A 26,590-nucleotide genomic window follows, 5' to 3' on the forward strand; every position below is an offset into this window, starting at 1 on the left:
AGGAGGCTTGTCTAATCGCGCTCTAGAGGGAACTTGTCTGCTCGGTCTCTTGAGGAGACTTGTCTGCTCGGTCTCTAGAGGGGACTTGTCTGCTCGGTCTCTAGAGGGAACTTGTCTGCTCGGTGTCTAGAGGGAGCTTGTCTGCTCGGTCTCTAGAGGGGACTTATCTGCTAGGTCTCTAGAGGGGACTTGTCTGCTTGGTCTCTAGAGGGAACTTGTCTACTCGGTCTCTAGAGGGGACTTGTCTGCACGGTCTCTCGAGGGGACTTGTCTGCTAGGTCTCTAGAGGGGACTTGTCTGCTCGGTCTCGAGAGGGAACTTGTCTGCTCGGTGTCGAGAGGGAACTTGTCTGTTCGGTCTCTAGAGGGACTTGTCTGCTCGGTCTCTCGAGGGGACTTGTCTGCTCGGTCTCTAGAGGGAACTTGTCTGCTCGGTCTCTAGAGGGAACTTGTCTGCTCGGTGTCTAGAGGGGACTTGTCTGCTCAGTCTCTAGAGGGAACTTGTCTGCTCGATTTCTAGAGGGGACTTGTCTGCTCGGTCTCTCGAGGAGACTTGTCTGCTCGGTCTCTAGAGGGGACTTATCTGCTCGGTCTCTAGAGGGGACTTATCTGCTAGGTCTCTAGAGGGGACTTGTCTGCTCGGTCTCGAGAGGGAACTTGTCTGCTCGGTGTCGAGAGGGAACTTGTCTGTTCGGTCTCTCGAGGAGACTTGTCTGCTCGGTCTCTAGAGGGGACTTGTCTGCTCGGTCTCTAGAGGGAACTTGTCTGCTCGGTGTCGAGAGGGAACTTGTCTGCTCGGTCTCTAGAGGGACTTGTCTGCTCGGTCTCTCGAGGGGACTTGTCTGCTCGGTCTCTAGAGGGAACTTGTCTGCACGGTCTCTAGAGGGAACTTGTCTGCTCGGTGTCTAGAGGAGACTTGTCTGCTCAGTCTCTAGAGGGAACTTGTCTGCTCGATTTCTAGAGGGGACTTGTCTGCTCGGTCTCTCGAGGAGACTTGTCTGCTCGGTCTCTAGAGGGGACTTGTCTGCTCGGTCTCTAGATGGAACTTGTCTGCTAAGTCTCTCGAGGAGGCTTGTCTAATCGCTCTCTAGAGGGAACTTGTCTGCTCGGTCTCTTGAGGAGACTTGTCTGCTCGGTCTCTAGAGGGGACTTGTCTGCTCGGTCTCTAGAGGGAACTTGTCTGCTCGGTGTCTAGAGGGAGCTTGTCTGCTCGGTCTCTAGAGGGGACTTATCTGCTAGGTCTCTAGAGGGGACTTGTCTGCTTGGTCTCTAGAGGGAACTTGTCTACTCGGTCTCTAGAGGGGACTTGTCTGCACGGTCTCTCGAGGGGACTTGTCTGCTAGGTCTTTAGAGGGGACTTGTCTGCTCGGTTTCTAGAGGGAACTTGTCTGCTCGGTGTCGAGAGGGAACTTGTCTGCTCGGTCTCTAGAGGGACTTGTCTGCTCGGTCTCTAGAGGGGACTTGTCTGCTCGGTCTCTAGAGGGACTTGTCTGCTCGGTCTCTAGAGGGGACTTGTCTGCTCGGTCTCTAGATGGACTTGTCTGCTCGGTCTCTAGAGGGACTTGTCTGCTCGGTCTCTAGAGGGGACTTGTCTGCTCGGTCTCTAGAGGGAACTTGTCTGCTCGGTGTCTAGAGGGGACTTGTCTGCTCAGTCTCTAGAGGGAACTTGTCTGCTCGATGTCTAGAGGGGACTTGTCTGCTCGGTCTCTCGAGGAGACTTGTCTGCTCGGTCTCTAGAGGGGACTTGTCTGCTCGGTCTCTAGTTGGGACTTGTCTGCTAAGTCTCTCGAGGAGGCTTGTCTAATCGGTCTCTAGAGGGAACTTGTCTGCTCAGTCTCTTGAGGAGACTTGTCTGCTCGGTCTCTAGAGAGGACTTGTCTGCTCGGTCTCTAGAGGGAACTTGTCTGCTCTGTGTTTACAGGGAACTTGTCTGCTCGGTGTCTTGAGGGACTTGCCTGCTCGGTCTCTAGAGGGAACTTGTCTACTCGGTCTCTAGAGGGGACTTGTCTGCACGGTCTCTCGAGGGGACTTGTCTGCTAGGTCTCTAGAGGGAACTTGTCTGCTCGGTCTCTAGAGGGAACTTGTCTGCTAGGTGTCTAGAGGGAACTTGTCTGCTCGGTCTCTAGAGGGGACTTGTCTGCTCGGTCTCTAGAGGGAACTTGTCTGCTCGGTGTCTAGAGGGGACTTGTCTGCTCGGTCTCTAGAGGGAAATTGTCTGCTCGGTGTCGAGAGCGAACTGGTCTGCACGGTCTCTCGATGGGACTTGTCTACTAGGTCTCTAGAGGGGACTTGTCTGCTCGGTCTCTAGAGGGAACTTGTCTGCTCGGTGTTGAGAGGGAACTTGTCTGCTCGGTCTCTAGAGGATCTTGTCTGCTCAGTCTCTCGAGGGGACTTCTGTGCTCGGTCTCTAGAGGGAACTTGTCTGCTCGATTCCTAGAGGGGACTTGTCTGCTCGGTCTCTAGAGGGGACTTGTCTGCTCGGTCTCTAGATGGGACTTGTCTGCTAAGTCTCTCGAGGAGGCTTGTCTAATCGCGCTCTAGAGGGAACTTGTCTGCTCGGTCTCTTGAGGAGACTTGTCTGCTCGGTCTCTAGAGGGGACTTGTCTGCTCGGTCTCTAGAGGGAACTTGTCTGCTCGGTGTCTAGAGGGAGCTTGTCTGCTCGGTCTCTAGAGGGGACTTATCTGCTAGGTCTCTAGAGGGGACTTGTCTGCTTGGTCTCTAGAGGGAACTTGTCTACTCGGTCTCTAGAGGGGACTTGTCTGCACGGTCTCTCGAGGGGACTTGTCTGCTAGGTCTCTAGAGGGGACTTGTCTGCTCGGTCTCGAGAGGGAACTTGTCTGCTCGGTGTCGAGAGGGAACTTGTCTGTTCGGTCTCTAGAGGGACTTGTCTGCTCGGTCTCTCGAGGGGACTTGTCTGCTCGGTCTCTAGAGGGAACTTGTCTGCTCGGTCTCTAGAGGGAACTTGTCTGCTCGGTGTCTAGAGGGGACTTGTCTGCTCAGTCTCTAGAGGGAACTTGTCTGCTCGATTTCTAGAGGGGACTTGTCTGCTCGGTCTCTCGAGGAGACTTGTCTGCTCGGTCTCTAGAGGGGACTTATCTGCTCGGTCTCTAGAGGGGACTTATCTGCTAGGTCTCTAGAGGGGACTTGTCTGCTCGGTCTCGAGAGGGAACTTGTCTGCTCGGTGTCGAGAGGGAACTTGTCTGTTCGGTCTCTCGAGGAGACTTGTCTGCTCGGTCTCTAGAGGGGACTTGTCTGCTCGGTCTCTAGATGGGACTTGTCTGCTAAGTCTCTCGAGGAGGCTTGTCTAATCGCTCTCTAGAGGGGACTTGTCTGCTCGGTCTCTTGAGGAGACTTGTCTGCTCGGTCTCTAGAGGGGACTTGTCTGCTCGGTCTCTAGAGGGGACTTATCTGCTAGGTCTCTAGAGGGGACTTGTCTGCTTGGTCTCTAGAGGGAACTTCTCTACTCGGTCTCTAGAGGGGACTTGTCTGCACGGTCTCTCGAGGGGACTTGTCTGCTAGGTCTCTAGAGGGAACTTGTCTACTCGGTCTCTAGAGGGGACTTGTCTGCACGGTCTCTCGAGGGGACTTGTCTGCTAGGTCTTTAGAGGGGACTTGTCTGCTTGGTCTCTAGAGGGAACTTGTCTACTCGGTCTCTAGAGGGGACTTGTCTGCACGGTCTCTCGAGGAGACTTGTCTGCTAGGTCTTTAGAGGGGACTTGTCTGCTCGGTTTCTAGAGGGAACTTGTCTGCTCGGTCTCTCGAGGAGACTTGTCTGCTCGGTCTCTAGAGGGGACTTGTCTGCTCGGTCTCTAGATGGGACTTGTCTGCTAAGTCTCTCGAGGAGGCTTGTCTAATCGCTCTCTAGAGGGGACTTGTCTGCTCGGTCTCTTGAGGAGACTTGTCTGCTCGGTCTCTAGAGGGGACTTATCTGCTCGGTCTCTAGAGGGGACTTATCAGCTAGGTCTCTAGAGGGGACTTGTCTGCTCGGTCTCGAGAGGGAACTTGTCTGCTCGGTGTCGAGAGGGAACTTGTCTGTTCGGTCTCTCGAGGAGACTTGTCTGCTCGGTCTCTAGAGGGGACTTGTCTGCTCGGTCTCTAGATGGGACTTGTCTGCTAAGTCTCTCGAGGAGGCTTGTCTAATCGCTCTCTAGAGGGGACTTGTCTGCTCGGTCTCTTGAGGAGACTTGTCTGCTCGGTCTCTAGAGGGGACTTGTCTGCTCGGTCTCTAGAGGGGACTTATCTGCTAGGTCTCTAGAGGGGACTTGTCTGCTTGGTCTCTAGAGGGAACTTCTCTACTCGGTCTCTAGAGGGGACTTGTCTGCACGGTCTCTCGAGGGGACTTGTCTGCTAGGTCTCTAGAGGGAACTTGTCTACTCGGTCTCTAGAGGGGACTTGTCTGCACGGTCTCTCGAGGGGACTTGTCTGCTAGGTCTTTAGAGGGGACTTGTCTGCTTGGTCTCTAGAGGGAACTTGTCTACTCGGTCTCTAGAGGGGACTTGTCTGCACGGTCTCTCGAGGAGACTTGTCTGCTAGGTCTTTAGAGGGGACTTGTCTGCTCGGTTTCTAGAGGGAACTTGTCTGCTCGGTCTCTCGAGGAGACTTGTCTGCTCGGTCTCTAGAGGGGACTTGTCTGCTCGGTCTCTAGATGGGACTTGTCTGCTAAGTCTCTCGAGGAGGCTTGTCTAATCGCTCTCTAGAGGGGACTTGTCTGCTCGGTCTCTTGAGGAGACTTGTCTGCTCGGTCTCTAGAGGGGACTTATCTGCTCGGTCTCTAGAGGGGACTTATCTGCTAGGTCTCTAGAGGGGACTTGTCTGCTCGGTCTCGAGAGGGAACTTGTCTGCTCGGTGTCGAGAGGGAACTTGTCTGTTCGGTCTCTCGAGGAGACTTGTCTGCTCGGTCTCTAGAGGGGACTTGTCTGCTCGGTCTCTAGATGGGACTTGTCTGCTAAGTCTCTCGAGGAGGCTTGTCTAATCGCTCTCTAGAGGGGACTTGTCTGCTCGGTCTCTTGAGGAGACTTGTCTGCTCGGTCTCTAGAGGGGACTTGTCTGCTCGGTCTCTAGAGGGGACTTATCTGCTAGGTCTCTAGAGGGGACTTGTCTGCTCGGTCTCTAGAGGGAACTTGTCTGCTCGGTGTCTAGAGGGAGCTTGTCTGCTCGGTCTCTAGAGGGGACTTATCTGCTAGGTCTCTAGAGGGGACTTGTCTGCTTGGTCTCTAGAGGGAACTTGTCTACTCGGTCTCTAGAGGGGACTTGTCTGCACGGTCTCTCGAGGGGACTTGTCTGCTAGGTCTCTAGAGGGGACTTGTCTGCTCGGTCTCGAGAGGGAACTTGTCTGCTCGGTGTCGAGAGGGAACTTGTCTGTTCGGTCTCTAGAGGGACTTGTCTGCTCGGTCTCTCGAGGGGACTTGTCTGCTCGGTCTCTAGAGGGAACTTGTCTGCTCGGTCTCTAGAGGGAACTTGTCTGCTCGGTGTCTAGAGGGGACTTGTCTGCTCAGTCTCTAGAGGGAACTTGTCTGCTCGATTTCTAGAGGGGACTTGTCTGCTCGGTCTCTCGAGGAGACTTGTCTGCTCGGTCTCTAGAGGGGACTTGTCTGCTCGGTCTCTAGATGGGACTTGTCTGCTAAGTCTCTCGAGGAGGCTTGTCTAATCGCTCTCTAGAGGGGACTTGTCTGCTCGGTCTCTTGAGGAGACTTGTCTGCTCGGTCTCTAGAGGGGACTTATCTGCTCGGTCTCTAGAGGGGACTTATCTGCTAGGTCTCTAGAGGGGACTTGTCTGCTCGGTCTCGAGAGGGAACTTGTCTGCTCGGTGTCGAGAGGGAACTTGTCTGTTCGGTCTCTCGAGGAGACTTGTCTGCTCGGTCTCTAGAGGGGACTTGTCTGCTCGGTCTCTAGATGGGACTTGTCTGCTAAGTCTCTCGAGGAGGCTTGTCTAATCGCTCTCTAGAGGGGACTTGTCTGCTCGGTCTCTTGAGGAGACTTGTCTGCTCGGTCTCTAGAGGGGACTTGTCTGCTCGGTCTCTAGAGGGGACTTATCTGCTAGGTCTCTAGAGGGGACTTGTCTGCTTGGTCTCTAGAGGGAACTTGTCTACTCGGTCTCTAGAGGGGACTTGTCTGCACGGTCTCTCGAGGGGACTTGTCTGCTAGGTCTCTAGAGGGAACTTGTCTACTCGGTCTCTAGAGGGGACTTGTCTGCACGGTCTCTCGAGGGGACTTGTCTGCTAGGTCTTTAGAGGGGACTTGTCTGCTTGGTCTCTAGAGGGAACTTGTCTACTCGGTCTCTAGAGGGGACTTGTCTGCACGGTCTCTCGAGGAGACTTGTCTGCTAGGTCTTTAGAGGGGACTTGTCTGCTCGGTTTCTAGAGGGAACTTGTCTGCTCGGTCTCTAGAGGGGACTTATCTGCTAGGTCTCTAGAGGGGACTTGTCTGCTTGGTCTCTAGAGGGAACTTGTCTACTCGGTCTCTAGAGGGGACTTGTCTGCATGGTCTCTCGAGGGGACTTGTCTGCTAGGTCTTTAGAGGGGACTTGTCTGCTCGGTTTCTAGAGGGAACTTGTCTGCTCGGTGTCGAGAGGGAACTTGTCTGCTCGGTCTCTAGAGGGACTTGTCTGCTCGGTCTCTAGAGGGGACTTGTCTGCTCGGTCTCTAGAGGGAACTTGTCTGCTCTGCCTCTAGAGGGAACTTGTCTGCTCGGTGTCTAGAGGGGACTTGTCTGCTCAGTCTCTAGAGGGAACTTGTCTGCTCGATGTCTAGAGGGGACTTGTCTGCTCGGTCTCTCGAGGAGACTTGTCTGCTCGGTCTCTAGAGGGGACTTGTCTGCTCGGTCTCTAGTTGGGACTTGTCTGCTAAGTCTCTCGAGGAGGCTTGTCTAATCGGTCTCTAGAGGGAACTTGTCTGCTCAGTCTCTTGAGGAGACTTGTCTGCTCTGTGTTTACAGGGAACTTGTCTGCTCGGTGTCTTGAGGGACTTACCTGCTCGGTCTCTAGAGGGAACTTGTCTACTCGGTCTCTAGAGGGGACTTGTCTGCACGGTCTCTCGAGGGGACTTGTCTGCTAGGTCTCTAGAGGGAACTTGTCTGCTCGGTCTCTAGAGGGAACTTGTCTGCTAGGTGTCTAGAGGGAACTTGTCTGCTCGGTCTCTAGAGGGGACTTGTCTGCTCGGTCTCTAGAGGGAACTTGTCTGCTCGGTGTCTAGAGGGGACTTGTCTGCTCGGTCTCTAGAGGGAAATTGTCTGCTCGGTGTCGAGAGCGAACTGGTCTGCACGGTCTCTCGATGGGACTTGTCTACTAGGTCTCTAGAGGGGACTTGTCTGCTCGGTCTCTAGAGGGAACTTGTCTGCTCGGTGTCGAGAGGGAACTTGTCTGCTCGGTCTCTAGAGGATCTTGTCTGCTCAGTCTCTCGAGGGGACTTCTGTGCTCGGTCTCTAGAGGGAACTTGTCTGCTCGATTCCTAGAGGGGACTTGTCTGCTCGGTCTCTCGAGGAGACTTGTCTGCTCGGTCTCTAGAGGGGACTTGTCTGCTCGGTCTCTAGATGGGACTTGTCTGCTAAGTCTCTCGAGGAGGCTTGTCTAATCGCGCTCTAGAGGGAACTTGTCTGCTCGGTCTCTTGAGGAGACTTGTCTGCTCGGTCTCTAGAGGGGACTTGTCTGCTCGGTCTCTAGAGGGAACTTGTCTGCTCGGTGTCTAGAGGGAGCTTGTCTGCTCGGTCTCTAGAGGGGACTTATCTGCTAGGTCTCTAGAGGGGACTTGTCTGCTTGGTCTCTAGAGGGAACTTGTCTACTCGGTCTCTAGAGGGGACTTGTCTGCACGGTCTCTCGAGGGGACTTGTCTGCTAGGTCTCTAGAGGGGACTTGTCTGCTCGGTCTCGAGAGGGAACTTGTCTGCTCGGTGTCGAGAGGGAACTTGTCTGTTCGGTCTCTAGAGGGACTTGTCTGCTCGGTCTCTCGAGGGGACTTGTCTGCTCGGTCTCTAGAGGGAACTTGTCTGCTCGGTCTCTAGAGGGAACTTGTCTGCTCGGTGTCTAGAGGGGACTTGTCTGCTCAGTCTCTAGAGGGAACTTGTCTGCTCGATTTCTAGAGGGGACTTGTCTGCTCGGTCTCTCGAGGAGACTTGTCTGCTCGGTCTCTAGAGGGGACTTGTCTGCTCGGTCTCTAGATGGGACTTGTCTGCTAAGTCTCTCGAGGAGGCTTGTCTAATCGCTCTCTAGAGGGGACTTGTCTGCTCGGTCTCTTGAGGAGACTTGTCTGCTCGGTCTCTAGAGGGGACTTGTCTGCTCGGTCTCTAGAGGGGACTTATCTGCTAGGTCTCTAGAGGGGACTTGTCTGCTTGGTCTCTAGAGGGAACTTGTCTACTCGGTCTCTAGAGGGGACTTGTCTGCACGGTCTCTCGAGGGGACTTGTCTGCTAGGTCTCTAGAGGGAACTTGTCTACTCGGTCTCTAGAGGGGACTTGTCTGCACGGTCTCTCGAGGGGACTTGTCTGCTAGGTCTTTAGAGGGGACTTGTCTGCTTGGTCTCTAGAGGGAACTTGTCTACTCGGTCTCTAGAGGGGACTTGTCTGCACGGTCTCTCGAGGGGACTTGTCTGCTAGGTCTTTAGAGGGGACTTGTCTGCTCGGTTTCTAGAGGGAACTTGTCTGCTCGGTGTCGAGAGGGAACTTGTCTGCTCGGTCTCTAGAGGGACTTGTCTGCTCGGTCTCTCGAGGGGACTTGTCTGCTCGGTCTCTAGAGGGAACTTGTCTGCTCGGTCTCTAGAGGGAACTTGTCTGCTCGGTGTCTAGAGGGGACTTGTCTGCTCAGTCTCTAGAGGGAACTTGTCTGCTCGATTTCTAGAGGGGACTTGTCTGCTCGGTCTCTCGAGGAGACTTGTCTGCTCGGTCTCTAGAGGGGACTTGTCTGCTCGGTCTCTAGATGGGACTTGTCTGCTAAGTCTCTCGAGGAGGCTTGTCTAATCGCTCTCTAGAGGGGACTTGTCTGCTCGGTCTCTTGAGGAGACTTGTCTGCTCGGTCTCTAGAGGGGACTTGTCTGCTCGGTCTCTAGAGGGGACTTATCTGCTAGGTCTCTAGAGGGGACTTGTCTGCTTGGTCTCTAGAGGGAACTTGTCTACTCGGTCTCTAGAGGGGACTTGTCTGCACGGTCTCTCGAGGGGACTTGTCTGCTAGGTCTCTAGAGGGAACTTGTCTACTCGGTCTCTAGAGGGGACTTGTCTGCACGGTCTCTCGAGGGGACTTGTCTGCTAGGTCTTTAGAGGGGACTTGTCTGCTTGGTCTCTAGAGGGAACTTGTCTACTCGGTCTCTAGAGGGGACTTGTCTGCACGGTCTCTCGAGGGGACTTGTCTGCTAGGTCTTTAGAGGGGACTTGTCTGCTCGGTTTCTAGAGGGAACTTGTCTGCTCGGTGTCGAGAGGGAACTTGTCTGCTCGGTCTCTAGAGGGACTTGTCTGCTCGGTCTCTAGAGGGGACTTGTCTGCTCGGTCTCTAGAGGGAACTTGTCTGCTCTGCCTCTAGAGGGAACTTGTCTGCTCGGTGTCTAGAGGGGACTTGTCTGCTCAGTCTCTAGAGGGAACTTGTCTGCTCGATGTCTAGAGGGGACTTGTCTGCTCGGTCTCTCGAGGAGACTTGTCTGCTCGGTCTCTAGAGGGGACTTGTCTGCTCGGTCTCTAGTTGGGACTTGTCTGCTAAGTCTCTCGAGGAGGCTTGTCTAATCGGTCTCTAGAGGGAACTTGTCTGCTAGGTGTCTAGAGGGAACTTGTCTGCTCGGTCTCTAGAGGGGACTTGTCTGCTCGGTCTCTAGAGGGAACTTGTCTGCTCGGTGTCTAGAGGGGACTTGTCTGCTCGGTCTCTAGAGGGAAATTGTCTGCTCGGTGTCGAGAGCGAACTGGTCTGCACGGTCTCTCGATGGGACTTGTCTACTAGGTCTCTAGAGGGGACTTGTCTGCTCGGTCTCTAGAGGGAACTTGTCTGCTCGGTGTCGAGAGGGAACTTGTCTGCTCGGTCTCTAGAGGATCTTGTCTGCTCAGTCTCTCGAGGGGACTTCTGTGCTCGGTCTCTAGAGGGAACTTGTCTGCTCGATTCCTAGAGGGGACTTGTCTGCTCGGTCTCTCGAGGAGACTTGTCTGCTCGGTCTCTAGAGGGGACTTGTCTGCTCGGTCTCTAGATGGGACTTGTCTGCTAAGTCTCTCGAGGAGGCTTGTCTAATCGCGCTCTAGAGGGAACTTGTCTGCTCGGTCTCTTGAGGAGACTTGTCTGCTCGGTCTCTAGAGGGGACTTGTCTGCTCGGTCTCTAGAGGGAACTTGTCTGCTCGGTGTCTAGAGGGAGCTTGTCTGCTCGGTCTCTAGAGGGGACTTATCTGCTAGGTCTCTAGAGGGGACTTGTCTGCTTGGTCTCTAGAGGGAACTTGTCTACTCGGTCTCTAGAGGGGACTTGTCTGCACGGTCTCTCGAGGGGACTTGTCTGCTAGGTCTCTAGAGGGGACTTGTCTGCTCGGTCTCGAGAGGGAACTTGTCTGCTCGGTGTCGAGAGGGAACTTGTCTGTTCGGTCTCTAGAGGGACTTGTCTGCTCGGTCTCTCGAGGGGACTTGTCTGCTCGGTCTCTAGAGGGAACTTGTCTGCTCGGTCTCTAGAGGGAACTTGTCTGCTCGGTGTCTAGAGGGGACTTGTCTGCTCAGTCTCTAGAGGGAACTTGTCTGCTCGATTTCTAGAGGGGACTTGTCTGCTCGGTCTCTCGAGGAGACTTGTCTGCTCGGTCTCTAGAGGGGACTTGTCTGCTCGGTCTCTAGATGGGACTTGTCTGCTAAGTCTCTCGAGGAGGCTTGTCTAATCGCTCTCTAGAGGGGACTTGTCTGCTCGGTCTCTTGAGGAGACTTGTCTGCTCGGTCTCTAGAGGGGACTTGTCTGCTCGGTCTCTAGAGGGGACTTATCTGCTAGGTCTCTAGAGGGGACTTGTCTGCTTGGTCTCTAGAGGGAACTTGTCTACTCGGTCTCTAGAGGGGACTTGTCTGCACGGTCTCTCGAGGGGACTTGTCTGCTAGGTCTCTAGAGGGAACTTGTCTACTCGGTCTCTAGAGGGGACTTGTCTGCACGGTCTCTCGAGGGGACTTGTCTGCTAGGTCTCTCGAGGGGACTTGTCTGCTAGGTCTCTAGAGGGAACTTGTCTACTCGGTCTCTAGAGGGGACTTGTCTGCACGGTCTCTCGAGGGGACTTGTCTGCTAGGTCTTTAGAGGGGACTTGTCTGCTTGGTCTCTAGAGGGAACTTGTCTACTCGGTCTCTAGAGGGGACTTGTCTGCACGGTCTCTCGAGGGGACTTGTCTGCTAGGTCTTTAGAGGGGACTTGTCTGCTCGGTTTCTAGAGGGAACTTGTCTGCTCGGTGTCGAGAGGGAACTTGTCTGCTCGGTCTCTAGAGGGACTTGTCTGCTCGGTCTCTCGAGGGGACTTGTCTGCTCGGTCTCTAGAGGGAACTTGTCTGCTCGGTCTCTAGAGGGAACTTGTCTGCTCGGTGTCTAGAGGGGACTTGTCTGCTCAGTCTCTAGAGGGAACTTGTCTGCTCGATTTCTAGAGGGGACTTGTCTGCTCGGTCTCTCGAGGAGACTTGTCTGCTCGGTCTCTAGAGGGGACTTGTCTGCTCGGTCTCTAGATGGGACTTGTCTGCTAAGTCTCTCGAGGAGGCTTGTCTAATCGCTCTCTAGAGGGGACTTGTCTGCTCGGTCTCTTGAGGAGACTTGTCTGCTCGGTCTCTAGAGGGGACTTGTCTGCTCGGTCTCTAGAGGGGACTTATCTGCTAGGTCTCTAGAGGGGACTTGTCTGCTTGGTCTCTAGAGGGAACTTGTCTACTCGGTCTCTAGAGGGGACTTGTCTGCACGGTCTCTCGAGGGGACTTGTCTGCTAGGTCTCTAGAGGGAACTTGTCTACTCGGTCTCTAGAGGGGACTTGTCTGCACGGTCTCTCGAGGGGACTTGTCTGCTAGGTCTTTAGAGGGGACTTGTCTGCTTGGTCTCTAGAGGGAACTTGTCTACTCGGTCTCTAGAGGGGACTTGTCTGCACGGTCTCTCGAGGGGACTTGTCTGCTAGGTCTTTAGAGGGGACTTGTCTGCTCGGTTTCTAGAGGGAACTTGTCTGCTCGGTGTCGAGAGGGAACTTGTCTGCTCGGTCTCTAGAGGGACTTGTCTGCTCGGTCTCTAGAGGGGACTTGTCTGCTCGGTCTCTAGAGGGAACTTGTCTGCTCTGCCTCTAGAGGGAACTTGTCTGCTCGGTGTCTAGAGGGGACTTGTCTGCTCAGTCTCTAGAGGGAACTTGTCTGCTCGATGTCTAGAGGGGACTTGTCTGCTCGGTCTCTCGAGGAGACTTGTCTGCTCGGTCTCTAGAGGGGACTTGTCTGCTCGGTCTCTAGTTGGGACTTGTCTGCTAAGTCTCTCGAGGAGGCTTGTCTAATCGGTCTCTAGAGGGAACTTGTCTGCTAGGTGTCTAGAGGGAACTTGTCTGCTCGGTCTCTAGAGGGGACTTGTCTGCTCGGTCTCTAGAGGGAACTTGTCTGCGCTGTGTTTACAGGGAACTTGTCTGCTCGGTGTCTTGAGGGACTTGCCTGCTCGGTCTCTAGAGGGAACTTGTCTACTCGGTCTCTAGAGGGGACTTGTCTGCACGATCTCTCGAGGGGACTTGTCTGCTAGGTCTCTAGAGGGAACTTGTCTGCTCGGTCTCTAGAGGGAACTTGTCTGCTAGGTGTCTAGAGGGAACTTGTCTGCTCGGTCTCTAGAGGGGACTTGTCTGCTCGGTCTCTAGAGGGAACTTGTCTGCTCGGTGTCTAGAGGGAGCTTGTCTGCTCGGTCTCTAGAGGGGACTTGTCTGCTAGGTCTCTAGAGGGGACTTGTCTGCTCGGTCTCTAGAGGGAACTTGTCTGCTCTGTGTTTACAGGGAACTTGTCTGCTCGGTGTCTTGAGGGACTTGCCTGCTCGGTCTCTAGAGGGAACTTGTCTACTCGGTCTCTAGAGGGGACTTGTATGCACGGTCTCTAGAGGGGACTTGTCTGCTAGTTCTCTAGAGGGAACTTGTCTGCTCGGTCTCTAGAGGGAACTTGTCTGCTAGGTGTCTAGAGGGAACTTGTCTGCTCGGTCTCTAGAGGGGACTTGTCTGCTAGGTCTCTACAGGGGACTTGTCTGCTCGGTCTCTAGAGGGAACTTGTCTGCTCAGGCTCTAGAGGGAACTTGTCTGCTCGGTTTCTAGAGGGAACTTGTCTGCTCGGTGTCTAGATGGGACTTGTCTGCTCGGTCTCTAGAGGGAACTTGTCTGCTCAGTCTCTAGAGGGAACTTGTCTGCTCTGCCTCTAGAGGGAACTTGTCTGCTCGGTGTCTAGAGGGGACTTGTCTGCTCAGTCTCTAGAGGGAACTTGTCTGCTCGATGTCTAGAGGGGACTTGTCTGCTCGGTCTCTCGAGGAGACTTGTCTGCTCAGTCTCTAGAGGGGACTTGTCTGCTCGGTCTCTAGTTGGGACTTGTCTGCTAAGTCTCTCGAGGAGGCTTGTCTAATCGGTCTCTAGAGGGAACTTGTCTGCTCAGTCTCTTGAGGAGACATGTCTGCTCGGTCTCTAGAGAGGACTTGTCTGCTCGGTCTCTAGAGGGAACTTGTCTGCGCTGTGTTTACAGGGAACTTGTCTGCTCGGTGTCTTGAGGGACTTGCCTGCTCGGTCTCTAGAGGGAACTTGTCTACTCGGTCTCTTGAGGGGACTTGTCTGCACGGTCTCTCGAGGGGACTTGTCTGCTAGGTCTCTAGAGGGAACTTGTCTGCTCGGTCTCTAGAGGGAACTTGTCTGCTAGGTGTCTAGAGGGAACTTGTCTGCTCGGTCTCTAGAGGGGACTTGTCTGCTCGGTCTCTAGAGGGAACTTGTCTGCTCGGTGTCTAGAGGGAGCTTGTCTGCTCGGTCTCTAGAGGGGACTTGTCTGCTAGGTCTCTAGAGGGGACTTGTCTGCTCGGTCTCTAGAGGGAACTTGTCTGCTCTGTGTTTACAGGGAACTTGTCTGCTCGGTGTCTTGAGGGACTTGCCTGCTCGGTCTCTAGAGGGAACTTGTCTACTCGGTCTCTAGAGGGGACTTGTATGCACGGTCTCTAGAGGGGACTTGTCTGCTAGTTCTCTAGAGGGAACTTGTCTGCTCGGTCTCTAGAGGGAACTTGTCTGCTAGGTGTCTAGAGGGAACTTGTCTGCTCGGTCTCTAGAGGGGACTTGTCTGCTAGGTCTCTACAGGGGACTTGTCTGCTCGGTCTCTAGAGGGAACTTGTCTGCTCAGGCTCTAGAGGGAACTTGTCTGCTCGGTTTCTAGAGGGAACTTGTCTGCTCGGTGTCTAGAGGGGACTTGTCTGCTCGGTTTCTAGAGGGGACTTGTCTGCTAGGTCTCTAGAGGGGACTTGTCTGCTCGGTCTCTAGAGGGAACTTGTCTGCTCAGGCTCTAGAGGGAACTTGTCTGCTCGGTGTCTAGAGGGGACTTGTCTGCTCGGTCTCTCGAGGAGACTTGTTTGCTCGGTCTCTAGAGGGACTTGTCTGCTCGGTCTCTCGAGGGGACTTGTCTGCTCAGTCTCTAGAGGGAACTTGTCTGCTCGGTTTCTAGAGGGGACTTGTCTGCTCGGTCTCTAGAGGGACTTGTCTGCTCTGCCTCTAGAGGGAACTTGTCTGCTCGGTGTCTAGAGGGGACTTGTCTGCTCAGTCTCTAGAGGGAACTTGTCTGCTCGATGTCTAGAGGGGACTTGTCTGCTCGGTCTCTCGAGGAGACTTGTCTGCTCGGTCTCTAGAGGGGACTTGTCTGCTCGGTCTCTAGATGGGACTTGTCTGCTAAGTCTCTCGAGGAGGCTTGTCTAATCGCTCTCTAGAGGGGACTTGTCTGCTCGGTCTCTTGAGGAGACTTGTCTGCTCGGTCTCTAGAGGGGACTTGTCTGCTCGGTCTCTAGAGGGGACTTATCTGCTAGGTCTCTAGAGGGGACTTGTCTGCTTGGTCTCTAGAGGGAACTTGTCTACTCGGTCTCTAGAGGGGACTTGTCTGCACGGTCTCTCGAGGGGACTTGTCTGCTAGGTCTCTAGAGGGAACTTGTCTACTCGGTCTCTAGAGGGGACTTGTCTGCACGGTCTCTCGAGGGGACTTGTCTGCTAGGTCTTTAGAGGGGACTTGTCTGCTTGGTCTCTAGAGGGAACTTGTCTACTCGGTCTCTAGAGGGGACTTGTCTGCACGGTCTCTCGAGGGGACTTGTCTGCTAGGTCTTTAGAGGGGACTTGTCTGCTCGGTTTCTAGAGGGAACTTGTCTGCTCGGTGTCGAGAGGGAACTTGTCTGCTCGGTCTCTAGAGGGACTTGTCTGCTCGGTCTCTCGAGGGGACTTGTCTGCTCGGTCTCTAGAGGGAACTTGTCTGCTCGGTCTCTAGAGGGAACTTGTCTGCTCGGTGTCTAGAGGGGACTTGTCTGCTCAGTCTCTAGAGGGAACTTGTCTGCTCGATTTCTAGAGGGGACTTGTCTGCTCGGTCTCTCGAGGAGACTTGTCTGCTCGGTCTCTAGAGGGGACTTGTCTGCTCGGTCTCTAGATGGGACTTGTCTGCTAAGTCTCTCGAGGAGGCTTGTCTAATCGCTCTCTAGAGGGGACTTGTCTGCTCGGTCTCTTGAGGAGACTTGTCTGCTCGGTCTCTAGAGGGGACTTGTCTGCTCGGTCTCTAGAGGGGACTTATCTGCTAGGTCTCTAGAGGGGACTTGTCTGCTTGGTCTCTAGAGGGAACTTGTCTACTCGGTCTCTAGAGGGGACTTGTCTGCACGGTCTCTCGAGGGGACTTGTCTGCTAGGTCTCTAGAGGGAACTTGTCTACTCGGTCTCTAGAGGGGACTTGTCTGCACGGTCTCTCGAGGGGACTTGTCTGCTAGGTCTTTAGAGGGGACTTGTCTGCTTGGTCTCTAGAGGGAACTTGTCTACTCGGTCTCTAGAGGGGACTTGTCTGCACGGTCTCTCGAGGGGACTTGTCTGCTAGGTCTTTAGAGGGGACTTGTCTGCTCGGTTTCTAGAGGGAACTTGTCTGCTCGGTGTCGAGAGGGAACTTGTCTGCTCGGTCTCTAGAGGGACTTGTCTGCTCGGTCTCTAGAGGGGACTTGTCTGCTCGGTCTCTAGAGGGAACTTGTCTGCTCTGCCTCTAGAGGGAACTTGTCTGCTCGGTGTCTAGAGGGGACTTGTCTGCTCAGTCTCTAGAGGGAACTTGTCTGCTCGATGTCTAGAGGGGACTTGTCTGCTCGGTCTCTCGAGGAGACTTGTCTGCTCGGTCTCTAGAGGGGACTTGTCTGCTCGGTCTCTAGTTGGGACTTGTCTGCTAAGTCTCTCGAGGAGGCTTGTCTAATCGGTCTCTAGAGGGAACTTGTCTGCTCAGTCTCTTGAGGAGACATGTCTGCTCGGTCTCTAGAGAGGACTTGTCTGCTCGGTCTCTAGAGGGAACTTGTCTGCGCTGTGTTTACAGGGAACTTGTCTGCTCGGTGTCTTGAGGGACTTGCCTGCTCGGTCTCTAGAGGGAACTTGTCTACTCGGTCTCTAGAGGGGACTTGTCTGCACGATCTCTCGAGGGGACTTGTCTGCTAGGTCTCTAGAGGGAACTTGTCTGCTCGGTCTCTAGAGGGAACTTGTCTGCTAGGTGTCTAGAGGGAACTTGTCTGCTCGGTCTCTAGAGGGGACTTGTCTGCTCGGTCTCTAGAGGGAACTTGTCTGCTCGGTGTCTAGAGGGAGCTTGTCTGCTCGGTCTCTAGAGGGGACTTGTCTGCTAGGTCTCTAGAGGGGACTTGTCTGCTCGGTCTCTAGAGGGAACTTGTCTGCTCTGTGTTTACAGGGAACTTGTCTGCTCGGTGTCTTGAGGGACTTGCCTGCTCGGTCTCTAGAGGGAACTTGTCTACTCGGTCTCTAGAGGGGACTTGTATGCACGGTCTCTAGAGGGGACTTGTCTGCTAGTTCTCTAGAGGGAACTTGTCTGCTCGGTCTCTAGAGGGAACTTGTCTGCTAGGTGTCTAGAGGGAACTTGTCTGCTCGGTCTCTAGAGGGGACTTGTCTGCTAGGTCTCTACAGGGGACTTGTCTGCTCGGTCTCTAGAGGGAACTTGTCTGCTCAGGCTCTAGAGGGAACTTGTCTGCTCGGTTTCTAGAGGGAACTTGTCTGCTCGGTGTCTAGATGGGACTTGTCTGCTCGGTCTCTAGAGGGAACTTGTCTGCTCAGTCTCTAGAGGGAACTTGTCTGCTCTGCCTCTAGAGGGAACTTGTCTGCTCGGTGTCTAGAGGGGACTTGTCTGCTCAGTCTCTAGAGGGAACTTGTCTGCTCGATGTCTAGAGGGGACTTGTCTGCTCGGTCTCTCGAGGAGACTTGTCTGCTCGGTCTCTAGAGGGGACTTGTCTGCTCGGTCTCTAGTTGGGACTTGTCTGCTAAGTCTCTCGAGGAGGCTTGTCTAATCGGTCTCTAGAGGGAACTTGTCTGCTCAGTCTCTTGAGGAGACATGTCTGCTCGGTCTCTAGAGAGGACTTGTCTGCTCGGTCTCTAGAGGGAACTTGTCTGCGCTGTGTTTACAGGGAACTTGTCTGCTCGGTGTCTTGAGGGACTTGCCTGCTCGGTCTCTAGAGGGAACTTGTCTACTCGGTCTCTTGAGGGGACTTGTCTGCACGGTCTCTCGAGGGGACTTGTCTGCTAGGTCTCTAGAGGGAACTTGTCTGCTCGGTCTCTAGAGGGAACTTGTCTGCTAGGTGTCTAGAGGGAACTTGTCTGCTCGGTCTCTAGAGGGGACTTGTCTGCTCGGTCTCTAGAGGGAACTTGTCTGCTCGGTGTCTAGAGGGAGCTTGTCTGCTCGGTCTCTAGAGGGGACTTGTCTGCTAGGTCTCTAGAGGGGACTTGTCTGCTCGGTCTCTAGAGGGAACTTGTCTGCTCTGTGTTTACAGGGAACTTGTCTGCTCGGTGTCTTGAGGGACTTGCCTGCTCGGTCTCTAGAGGGAACTTGTCTACTCGGTCTCTAGAGGGGACTTGTATGCACGGTCTCTAGAGGGGACTTGTCTGCTAGTTCTCTAGAGGGAACTTGTCTGCTCGGTCTCTAGAGGGAACTTGTCTGCTAGGTGTCTAGAGGGAACTTGTCTGCTCGGTCTCTAGAGGGGACTTGTCTGCTAGGTCTCTACAGGGGACTTGTCTGCTCGGTCTCTAGAGGGAACTTGTCTGCTCAGGCTCTAGAGGGAACTTGTCTGCTCGGTTTCTAGAGGGAACTTGTCTGCTCGGTGTCTAGAGGGGACTTGTCTGCTCGGTTTCTAGAGGGGACTTGTCTGCTAGGTCTCTAGAGGGGACTTGTCTGCTCGGTCTCTAGAGGGAACTTGTCTGCTCAGGCTCTAGAGGGAACTTGTCTGCTCGGTGTCTAGAGGGGACTTGTCTGCTCGGTCTCTCGAGGAGACTTGTTTGCTCGGTCTCTAGAGGGACTTGTCTGCTCGGTCTCTCGAGGGGACTTGTCTGCTCAGTCTCTAGAGGGAACTTGTCTGCTCGGTTTCTAGAGGGGACTTGTCTGCTCGGTCTCTAGAGGGACTTGTCTGCTCTGCCTCTAGAGGGAACTTGTCTGCTCGGTGTCTAGAGGGGACTTGTCTGCTCAGTCTCTAGAGGGAACTTGTCTGCTCGATGTCTAGAGGGGACTTGTCTGCTCGGTCTCTCGAGGAGACTTGTCTGCTCGGTCTCTAGAGGGGACTTGTCTGCTCGGTCTCTAGTTGGGACTTGTCTGCTAAGTCTCTCGAGGAGGCTTGTCGAATCGGTCTCTAGAGGGAACTTGTCTGCTCAGTCTCTTGAGGAGACTTGTCTGCTCGGTCTCTAGAGAGGACTTGTCTGCTCGGTCTCTAGAGGGAACTTGTCTGCTCTGTGTTTACAGGGAACTTGTCTGCTCGGTGTCTTGAGGGACTTGCCTGCTCGGTCTCTAGAGGGGACTTGTCTGCTCAGTCTCTAGAGGGAACTTGTCTGCTCGATGTCTAGAGGGGACTTGTCTGCTCGGTCTCTCGAGGAGACTTGTCTGCTCGGTCTCTAGAGGGGACTTGTCTGCTCGGTCTCTAGTTGGGACTTGTCTGCTAAGTCTCTCGAGGAGGCTTGTCTAATCGGTCTCTAGAGGGAACTTGTCTGCTCAGTCTCTTGAGGAGACATGTCTGCTCGGTCTCTAGAGAGGACTTGTCTGCTCGGTCTCTAGAGGGAACTTGTCTGCGCTGTGTTTACAGGGAACTTGTCTGCTCGGTGTCTTGAGGGACTTGCCTGCTCGGTCTCTAGAGGGAACTTGTCTACTCGGTCTCTTGAGGGGACTTGTCTGCACGGTCTCTCGAGGGGACTTGTCTGCTAGGTCTCTAGAGGGAACTTGTCTGCTCGGTCTCTAGAGGGAACTTGTCTGCTAGGTGTCTAGAGGGAACTTGTCTGCTCGGTCTCTAGAGGGGACTTGTCTGCTCGGTCTCTAGAGGGAACTTGTCTGCTCGGTGTCTAGAGGGAGCTTGTCTGCTCGGTCTCTAGAGGGGACTTGTCTGCTAGGTCTCTAGAGGGGACTTGTCTGCTCGGTCTCTAGAGGGAACTTGTCTGCTCTGTGTTTACAGGGAACTTGTCTGCTCGGTGTCTTGAAGGACTTGCCTGCTCGGTCTCTAGAGGGAACTTGTCTACTCGGTCTCTAGAGGGGACTTGTATGCACGGTCTCTAGAGGGGACTTGTCTGCTAGTTCTCTAGAGGGAACTTGTCTGCTCGGTCTCTAGAGGGAACTTGTCTGCTAGGTGTCTAGAGGGAACTTGTCTGCTCGGTCTCTAGAGGGGACTTGTCTGCTAGGTCTCTACAGGGGACTTGTCTGCTCGGTCTCTAGAGGGAACTTGTCTGCTCAGGCTCTAGAGGGAACTTGTCTGCTCGGTTTCTAGAGGGAACTTGTCTGCTCGGTGTCTAGAGGGGACTTGTCTGCTCGGTCTCTAGAGGGAACTTGTCTGCTCAGTCTCTAGAGGGAACTTGTCTGCTCGGTTTCTAGAGGGGACTTGTCTGCTAGGTCTCTAGAGGGGACTTGTCTGCTCGGTCTCTAGAGGGAACTTGTCTGCTCTATGTTTACAGGGAACTTGTCTGCTCGGTGTCTTGAGGGACTTGCCTGCTCGGTCTCTAGAGGGAACTTGTCTACTCGATCTCTAGAGGGGACTTGTATGCACGGTCTCTAGAGGGGACTTGTCTGCTAGGTCTCTAGAGGGAACTTGTCTGCTCGGTCTCTAGAGGGAACTTGTCTGCTAGGTGTCTAGAGGGAACTTGTCTGCTCGGTCTCTAGAGGGGACTTGTCTGCTAGGTCTCTAGAGGGGACTTGTCTGCTCGGTCTCTAGAGGGAACTTGTCTACTCAGGCTCTAGAGGGAACTTGTCGGCTCGGATTCTAGAGGGAACTTGTCTGCTCGGTGTCTAGAGGGGACTTGTCTGCTCGGTCTCTCGAGGGGACTTGTCTGCTCGGTCTCTCGAGGGGACTTGTCTGCTAGGTCTCTAGAGGGAACTTGTCTGCTCGGTGTCTAGAGGGGACTTGTCTGCTCGGTCTCTCGAGGAGACTTGTTTGCTCGGTCTCTAGAGGGACTTGTCTGCTCGGTCTCTCGAGGGGACTTGTCTGCTCAGTCTCTAGAGGGAACTTGTCTGCTCGGTTTCTAGAGGGAACTTGTCTGCTCGGTGTCTAGAGGGGACTTGTCTGCTCAGTGTCTAGAGTGAACTTGTCTGCTCGGTCTCTAGAGGGAACTTGTCTGCTCGGTCTCTAGAGGGGACTTGTCTGCAAGGTCTCTAGAGGGGACTTGTCTGCTCGGTCTCTAGAGGGAACTTGTCTGCTCGGTGTTTACAGGGAACTTGTCTGCTCGGTGTCTCGAGGTACTTGCCTGCTCGGTCTCTAGAGGGAACTTGTCTACTCGGTCTCTCGAGGGGACTTGTCTGCACGGTCTCTCGAGGGGACTTGTCTGCACGGTCTCTCGAGGGGACTTGTCTGCTAGGTCTCTAGAGGGGACTTGTCTGCTTGGTCTCTAGAGGGGACTTGTCTGCTCGGTGTCTAGAAGGAACTTGTCTGCTCGGTGTCTAGAGGGAACTTGTCTGCTCAGGCTCTAGAGGGAACTTGTCTGCTCGGTTTCTAGAGGGAACTTGTCTGCTCGGTGTCTAGAGGGGACTTGTCTGCTCGGTCTCTCGAGGGGACTTGTCTGCTAGGTCTCTAGAGGGAACTTGTCTGCTCGGTCTCTAGAGGGAACTTGTCTGCTCGGTGTCGAGAGCGAACTTGTCTGCACAGTCTCTCGAGGGGACTTGTCTGCTAGGTCTCTAGAGGGAACTTGTCTGCTCAGGCTCTAGAGGGAACTTGTCTGCTCGGTGTCTAGAGGGGACTTGTCTGCTCGGTCTCTCGAGGAGACTTGTTTGCTCGGTCTCTAGAGCGACTTGTCTGCTCGGTCTCTCGAGGGGACTTGTCTGCTCAGTCTCTAGAGGGAACTTGTCTGCTCGGTTTCTAGAGGGAACTTGTCTGCTCGGTGTCTAGAGGGGACTTGTCTGCTCGGTCTCTCGAGGAGACTTGTCTGCTCGGTCTCTAGAGGGGACTTGTCTGCTCGGTCTCTTGATGAGACTTGTCTGCTCAGTCTGTAGAGGGGACTTGTCTGCTCGGTGTCTAGAGTGAACTTGTCTGCTCGGTCTCTAGAGGGAACTTGTCTGCTCGGTCTCTAGAGGGAACTTGTCTGCTCGGTGTTTACAGGGAACTTGTCTGCTCGGTGTCTCGAGGGACTTGCCTGCTCGGTCTCTAGAGGGAACTTGTCTACTCGGTCTCTCTAGGGCACTTGTCTGCTAGGTCTCTAGAGGGAACTTGTCTGCTCGGTCTCTAGAGGGAACTTGTCTGCTCGGTCTCTAGAGGGGACTTGTCTGCTCGGTCTCTAGAGGGAACTTGTCTGCTCGGTGTCGAGAGCGAACTTGTCTGCACGGTCTCTCGAGGGGACTTGTCTGCACGGTCTCTCGAGGGGACTTGTCTGCTAGGTCTCTAGAGGGGACTTGTCTGCTTGGTCTCTAGAGGGGACTTGTCTGCTCGGTGTCTAGAAGGAACTTGTCTGCTCGGTGTCTAGAGGGAACTTGTCTGCTCGGTCTCTAGAGGGAACTTGTCTGCTCGTTCTCTAGAGGGAACTTGTCTGCTCGATCTCTAGAGGGAACTTGTCTGCTCGGTCTCTAGAGGGAACTTGTCTGCTCGGTCTCTAGAGGGGACTTGTCTGCTCGGTCTCTAGAGGGAACTTGTCTGCTCGGTGTCGAGAGCGAACTTGTCTGCTCGGTGTCTAGAGGGAACTTGTCTGCTCGGTCTCTAGAGGGAACTTGTCTGCTCGTTCTCTAGAGGGAACTTGTCTGCTCGATCTCTAGAGGGAACTTGTCTGCTCGGTCTCTAGAGGGAACTTGTCTGCTCTGTCTCTAGAGGGGACTTGTCTGCTCGGTCTCTAGAGGGAACTTGTCTGCTCGGTCTCTAGAGGGGACTTGTCTGCTTGGTCTCTAGAGGGAACTTGTCTGCTCGGTGTCGAGAGCGAACTTGTCTGCACGGTCTCTCGAGGGGACTTGTCTGCTAGGTCTCTAGAGGGGACTTGTCTGCTCGGTCTCTAGAGGGAACTTGTCTGCTCGGTGTTTACAGGGAACTTGTCTGCTCGGTGTCTCGAGGGACTTGCCTGCTCGGTCTCTAGAGGGAACTTGTCTACTCGGTCTCTAGAGGGGACTTGTCTGCACGGTCTCTCGAGGGGACTTGTCTGCTAGGTCTCTAGAAGGATCTTGTCTGCTCGGTCTCTAGAGGGAACTTGTCTTCTAGGTGTCTAGTGGGAACTTGGCTGCTCGGTCTCTAGAGGGGACTTGTCTGCTCGGTCTCTAGAGGGAACTTGTCTGCTCGGTGTCGAGAGCGAACTTGTCTGCACGGTCTCTCGAGGGGACTTGTCTGCTAGGTCTCTAGAGGGGACTTGTCTGCTCGGTCTCTAGAGGGAACTTGTCTGCTCGGTGTCGAGAGGGAACTTGTCTGCTCGGTCTCTAGAGGGACTTGTCTGCTCGGTCTCTCGAGGGGACTTGTCTGCTCAGTCTCTCGAGGGGACTTGTCTGCTCGGTCTCTAGAGGGAACTTGTCTGCTCGGTCTCTAGATGGAACTTGTCTGCTCTGTGTCTAGAGGGGACTTGTCTGCTCAGTCTCTAGAGGGGACTTGTCTGCTCGGTCTCTTGAGGAGACTTGTCTGCTCGGTCTCTAGAGGGGACTTGTCTGCTCGGTCTCTAGAGGGAACTTGTCTGCTCAGTGTTTACAAGGAACTTGTCTGCTCGGTGTCTCGAGGGACTTGCCTGCTCGGTCTCTTGAGGGAACTTGTCTACTCGGTCTCTCGAGGGGACTTGTCTGCGCGGTCTCTCGAGGGGACTTGTCTGCTAGGTCTCTAGAGGGGACTTGTCTGCTCGGTCTCTAGAGGGAACTTGTCTGCTCGTTGTTGAGAGCGAACTTGTCTGCTCGGTCTCTAGAGGGAACTTGTCTGCTCGGTCTCTCGAGGGGACTTGTCTGCTCGGTCTCTAGAGGGAACTTGTCTGCTCGGTGTCGAGAGCGAACTTGTCTGCACGGTCTCTCGAGGGGACTTGTCTGCTAGGTCTCTAGAGGGGACTTGTCTGCTCGGTCTCTAGAGGGAACTTGTCTGCTCGGTGTCGAGAGGGAACTTGTCTGCTCGGTCTCTAGAGGGACTTGTCTGCTCGGTCTCTCGAGGGGACTTGTCTGCTCAGTCTCTCGAGGGGACTTGTCTGCTCGGTCTCTAGAGGGAACTTGTCTGCTCGGTCTCTAGATGGAACTTGTCTGCTCTGTGTCTAGAGGGGACTTGTCTGCTCAGTCTCTAGAGGGGACTTGTCTGCTCGGTCTCTTGAGGAGACTTGTCTGCTCGGTCTCTAGAGGGGACTTGTCTGCTCGGTCTCTAGAGGGAACTTGTCTGCTCAGTGTTTACAAGGAACTTGTCTGCTCGGTGTCTCGAGGGACTTGCCTGCTCGGTCTCTTGAGGGAACTTGTCTACTCGGTCTCTCGAGGGGACTTGTCTGCGCGGTCTCTCGAGGGGACTTGTCTGCTAGGTCTCTAGAGGGGACTTGTCTGCTCGGTCTCTAGAGGGAACTTGTCTGCTCGTTGTTGAGAGCGAACTTGTCTGCTCGGTCTCTAGAGGGAACTTGTCTGCTCGGTCTCTCGAGGGGACTTGTCTGCTCGGTCTCTAGAGGGAACTTGTCTGCTCGGTCTCTAGAGGGAACTTGTCTGCACGGTCTCTAGAGGGGACTTGTCTGCTTGGTCTCTAGAGGGGACTTGTCCGCTAGTTCTCTAGAGGGGACTTGTCCGCTAGGTCTCTCGACTTGTCAGAGGCCTTTTGGACTGCGTTCCAAAGTTCACACTAGCATACCGCAATGCGTCCTCAAAATATTTATACTTTTAATGTGGTGAGCTCATTCATTTATTCATTCATTTAAGAGTGATAGACAACTCATCAACTCTTGCCAATATTTTCCAGGGAGTCCTGGGAGCTATGGGATGCGTACTGTCAAGGGGACTTACCAGGGATGGTGTTGCTGAGATGAGGTAGTGGGGTCACTCCTGTCATGCCACAGAGAAAAGAGGAAGAGAATGTAGAAGACAGGAGGAGAGATAAGACTGTGTTAGCTCACCAAGCTAAAGCCTTCTGGTCCCTGTAAGGTTACTAATCATGCACGTGAGGTCGACTAAAATACTTCCGTCCCACAGACAGAGGCGCTACATCCTGAATGTCTTCCTTTTATAGTGTTGCACTTTTGACCACAACCTCATGGGCGGCGCACCTAGTGGCCGGAGACTTTAATGCAGGGAATCAAATCAGTTTTACCTCATTTCTACCAGCATGTTACATGTGCAACCAGAGAAGAAAAAAAACACTAGACCACCTTTACTCCACCCACAGAGACACATACAAAGATTTCCCTCGCTCTCCATTTGGCAAATCTGACCATAACTATCCACCTGATTCCTGTTTACAAGCAATAACTTAAGCAGGAAGTACCAGTGACTCGCTCAATTTGGAAGTGTTCAGATGACGCAGATGCTAAGCTACAGTACTATTTTACTAGCACAGACTGGAAAATGTTCTCGGATTCTTCCGATGGCATTGAGTACACCACATCAGTCAATGGCTTCATCAATAAGTGCAACGACGACGTCGTCCCCACAGTACATACATACCTCAACCAGAAGCTATGGATTACAGGCAACATCTGCACTGAGCTAAAGGGTAGAGCTGCCGCTTTCAAGTAGAAGGACTCTTTCCCAGAAACTTATAAGAAATACTGCTATGCCCTTCAATTAACCATCAAACAGGCAAAGCATCAATACAGGACAAAGATTGAATTCCACTACACCGGCTCCGATGCTCGTCGGATGTGGCAGGGCTTGCAAACTATTACAGACTACAAAGGGAATCACAGCCGCGAGCTGCCCAATAATGCGAGCCTACCAGACGAGCTAAATTACTTTTATGTGTGCTTCGAGTCAAGCAACACTGAAGCATGCATGAGAGCACCAGCTGTTCTGGACGGCTGTGTGATCATGCTCTCCGTAGCCGATGTGAGAACGACCTTTAAATAGGTCAACATTCACAAGGCCGCAGGGCCGGACGGATTACCAGGATGAAACATGAAACATGTTTCAAGCAGATTACCATAGTGCCTGTGCCCAAGAACACCAAGGTAACCTGCCTAAATGACGACCGACCCGCAGCACTCACATCTATAACCATGAAGTGCTTTGAAAGGCTGGTCATGGCTCACAACACCATTATCCCAGAAACACTAGACCCACTCCAATTTGCATACCGCCCAAACAGATCCACAGATGACGCAATCTCTATTTCACTCGACACTGCCCTTTCCCACCTGGACAAAAGGAACACCTACATGAAAGTGCTATTCATTGACTACAGCTCAGGGTTCAACACCATAGTGTCCTCAAAGCTCATCACTAAGCTAAGGACCCTGGGACTAAACACCTCCCTCTGCAACTGGATCCTGGACTTCCTGACGGGCCGCCCCCAGATTGAAAGGGTAAGTAACAACACATCTACCACGCTGATCCTCAACACAGGGGCCTCTGAGGGGTGCGGGCTCAGTCCCCTCCTGTACTCCCTGTTCACCCACGAAAGCCAAGTATGACCAAGTATGACTCCAACACCATCATTCAATTTGCTGATGACACAACAGTGATCCCTGATCACCTGATCCCCGACAGTGATGAGACAGCCTTTAAGTGAGGAGGTCAGAGACCTCGCAGTGTGGTGCCAGGATAATAACCTCTCCCTCAACATGATCAAGACAAAGGAGATGATCGTGGACTACAGGAAAAGGAGGGCCAAGCATGCCCCAATTCTCATCGACAGGGCTGTAGTGGAGCAGGTTGAGAGCTTCATGTTCCTTGGTGTCCACATCACCAACAAACTATCATGGTCCAAACACACCAAGACAGTCATGAAGAGGGCACGACAACTGCTATTCCCCTCAGTAGGCTGAAAAGGTGTGTCATGGATCCTCAGAACCTCAAAAAGTTCTACAGATGCACCACTAAGAGCATCCTGACTGGTTGCATCAACGCCTGGTATGGCAACTGA

General features: G+C 53.8%; 1 protein-coding gene across 1 annotated transcript in view; it reads right to left on the minus strand.

The window, feature by feature from the left end:
* LOC110508267 (macrophage mannose receptor 1) overlaps window positions 1-26,590 on the minus strand; it is a 230,583-nt gene that overhangs the window by 116,866 nt on the left and 87,127 nt on the right. Inside the window, exon 16 of the mRNA XM_036966151.1 lies at window positions 24,517-24,555. Coding sequence (XP_036822046.1) covers window positions 24,517-24,555 — 39 coding nt within the window. The remainder of the gene's footprint in view (window positions 1-24,516; window positions 24,556-26,590) is intronic.

Source organism: Oncorhynchus mykiss, chromosome 28 (genome assembly GCF_013265735.2).
Source record: "Oncorhynchus mykiss isolate Arlee chromosome 28, USDA_OmykA_1.1, whole genome shotgun sequence".
NCBI lineage: Eukaryota > Metazoa > Chordata > Actinopteri > Salmoniformes > Salmonidae > Oncorhynchus > Oncorhynchus mykiss.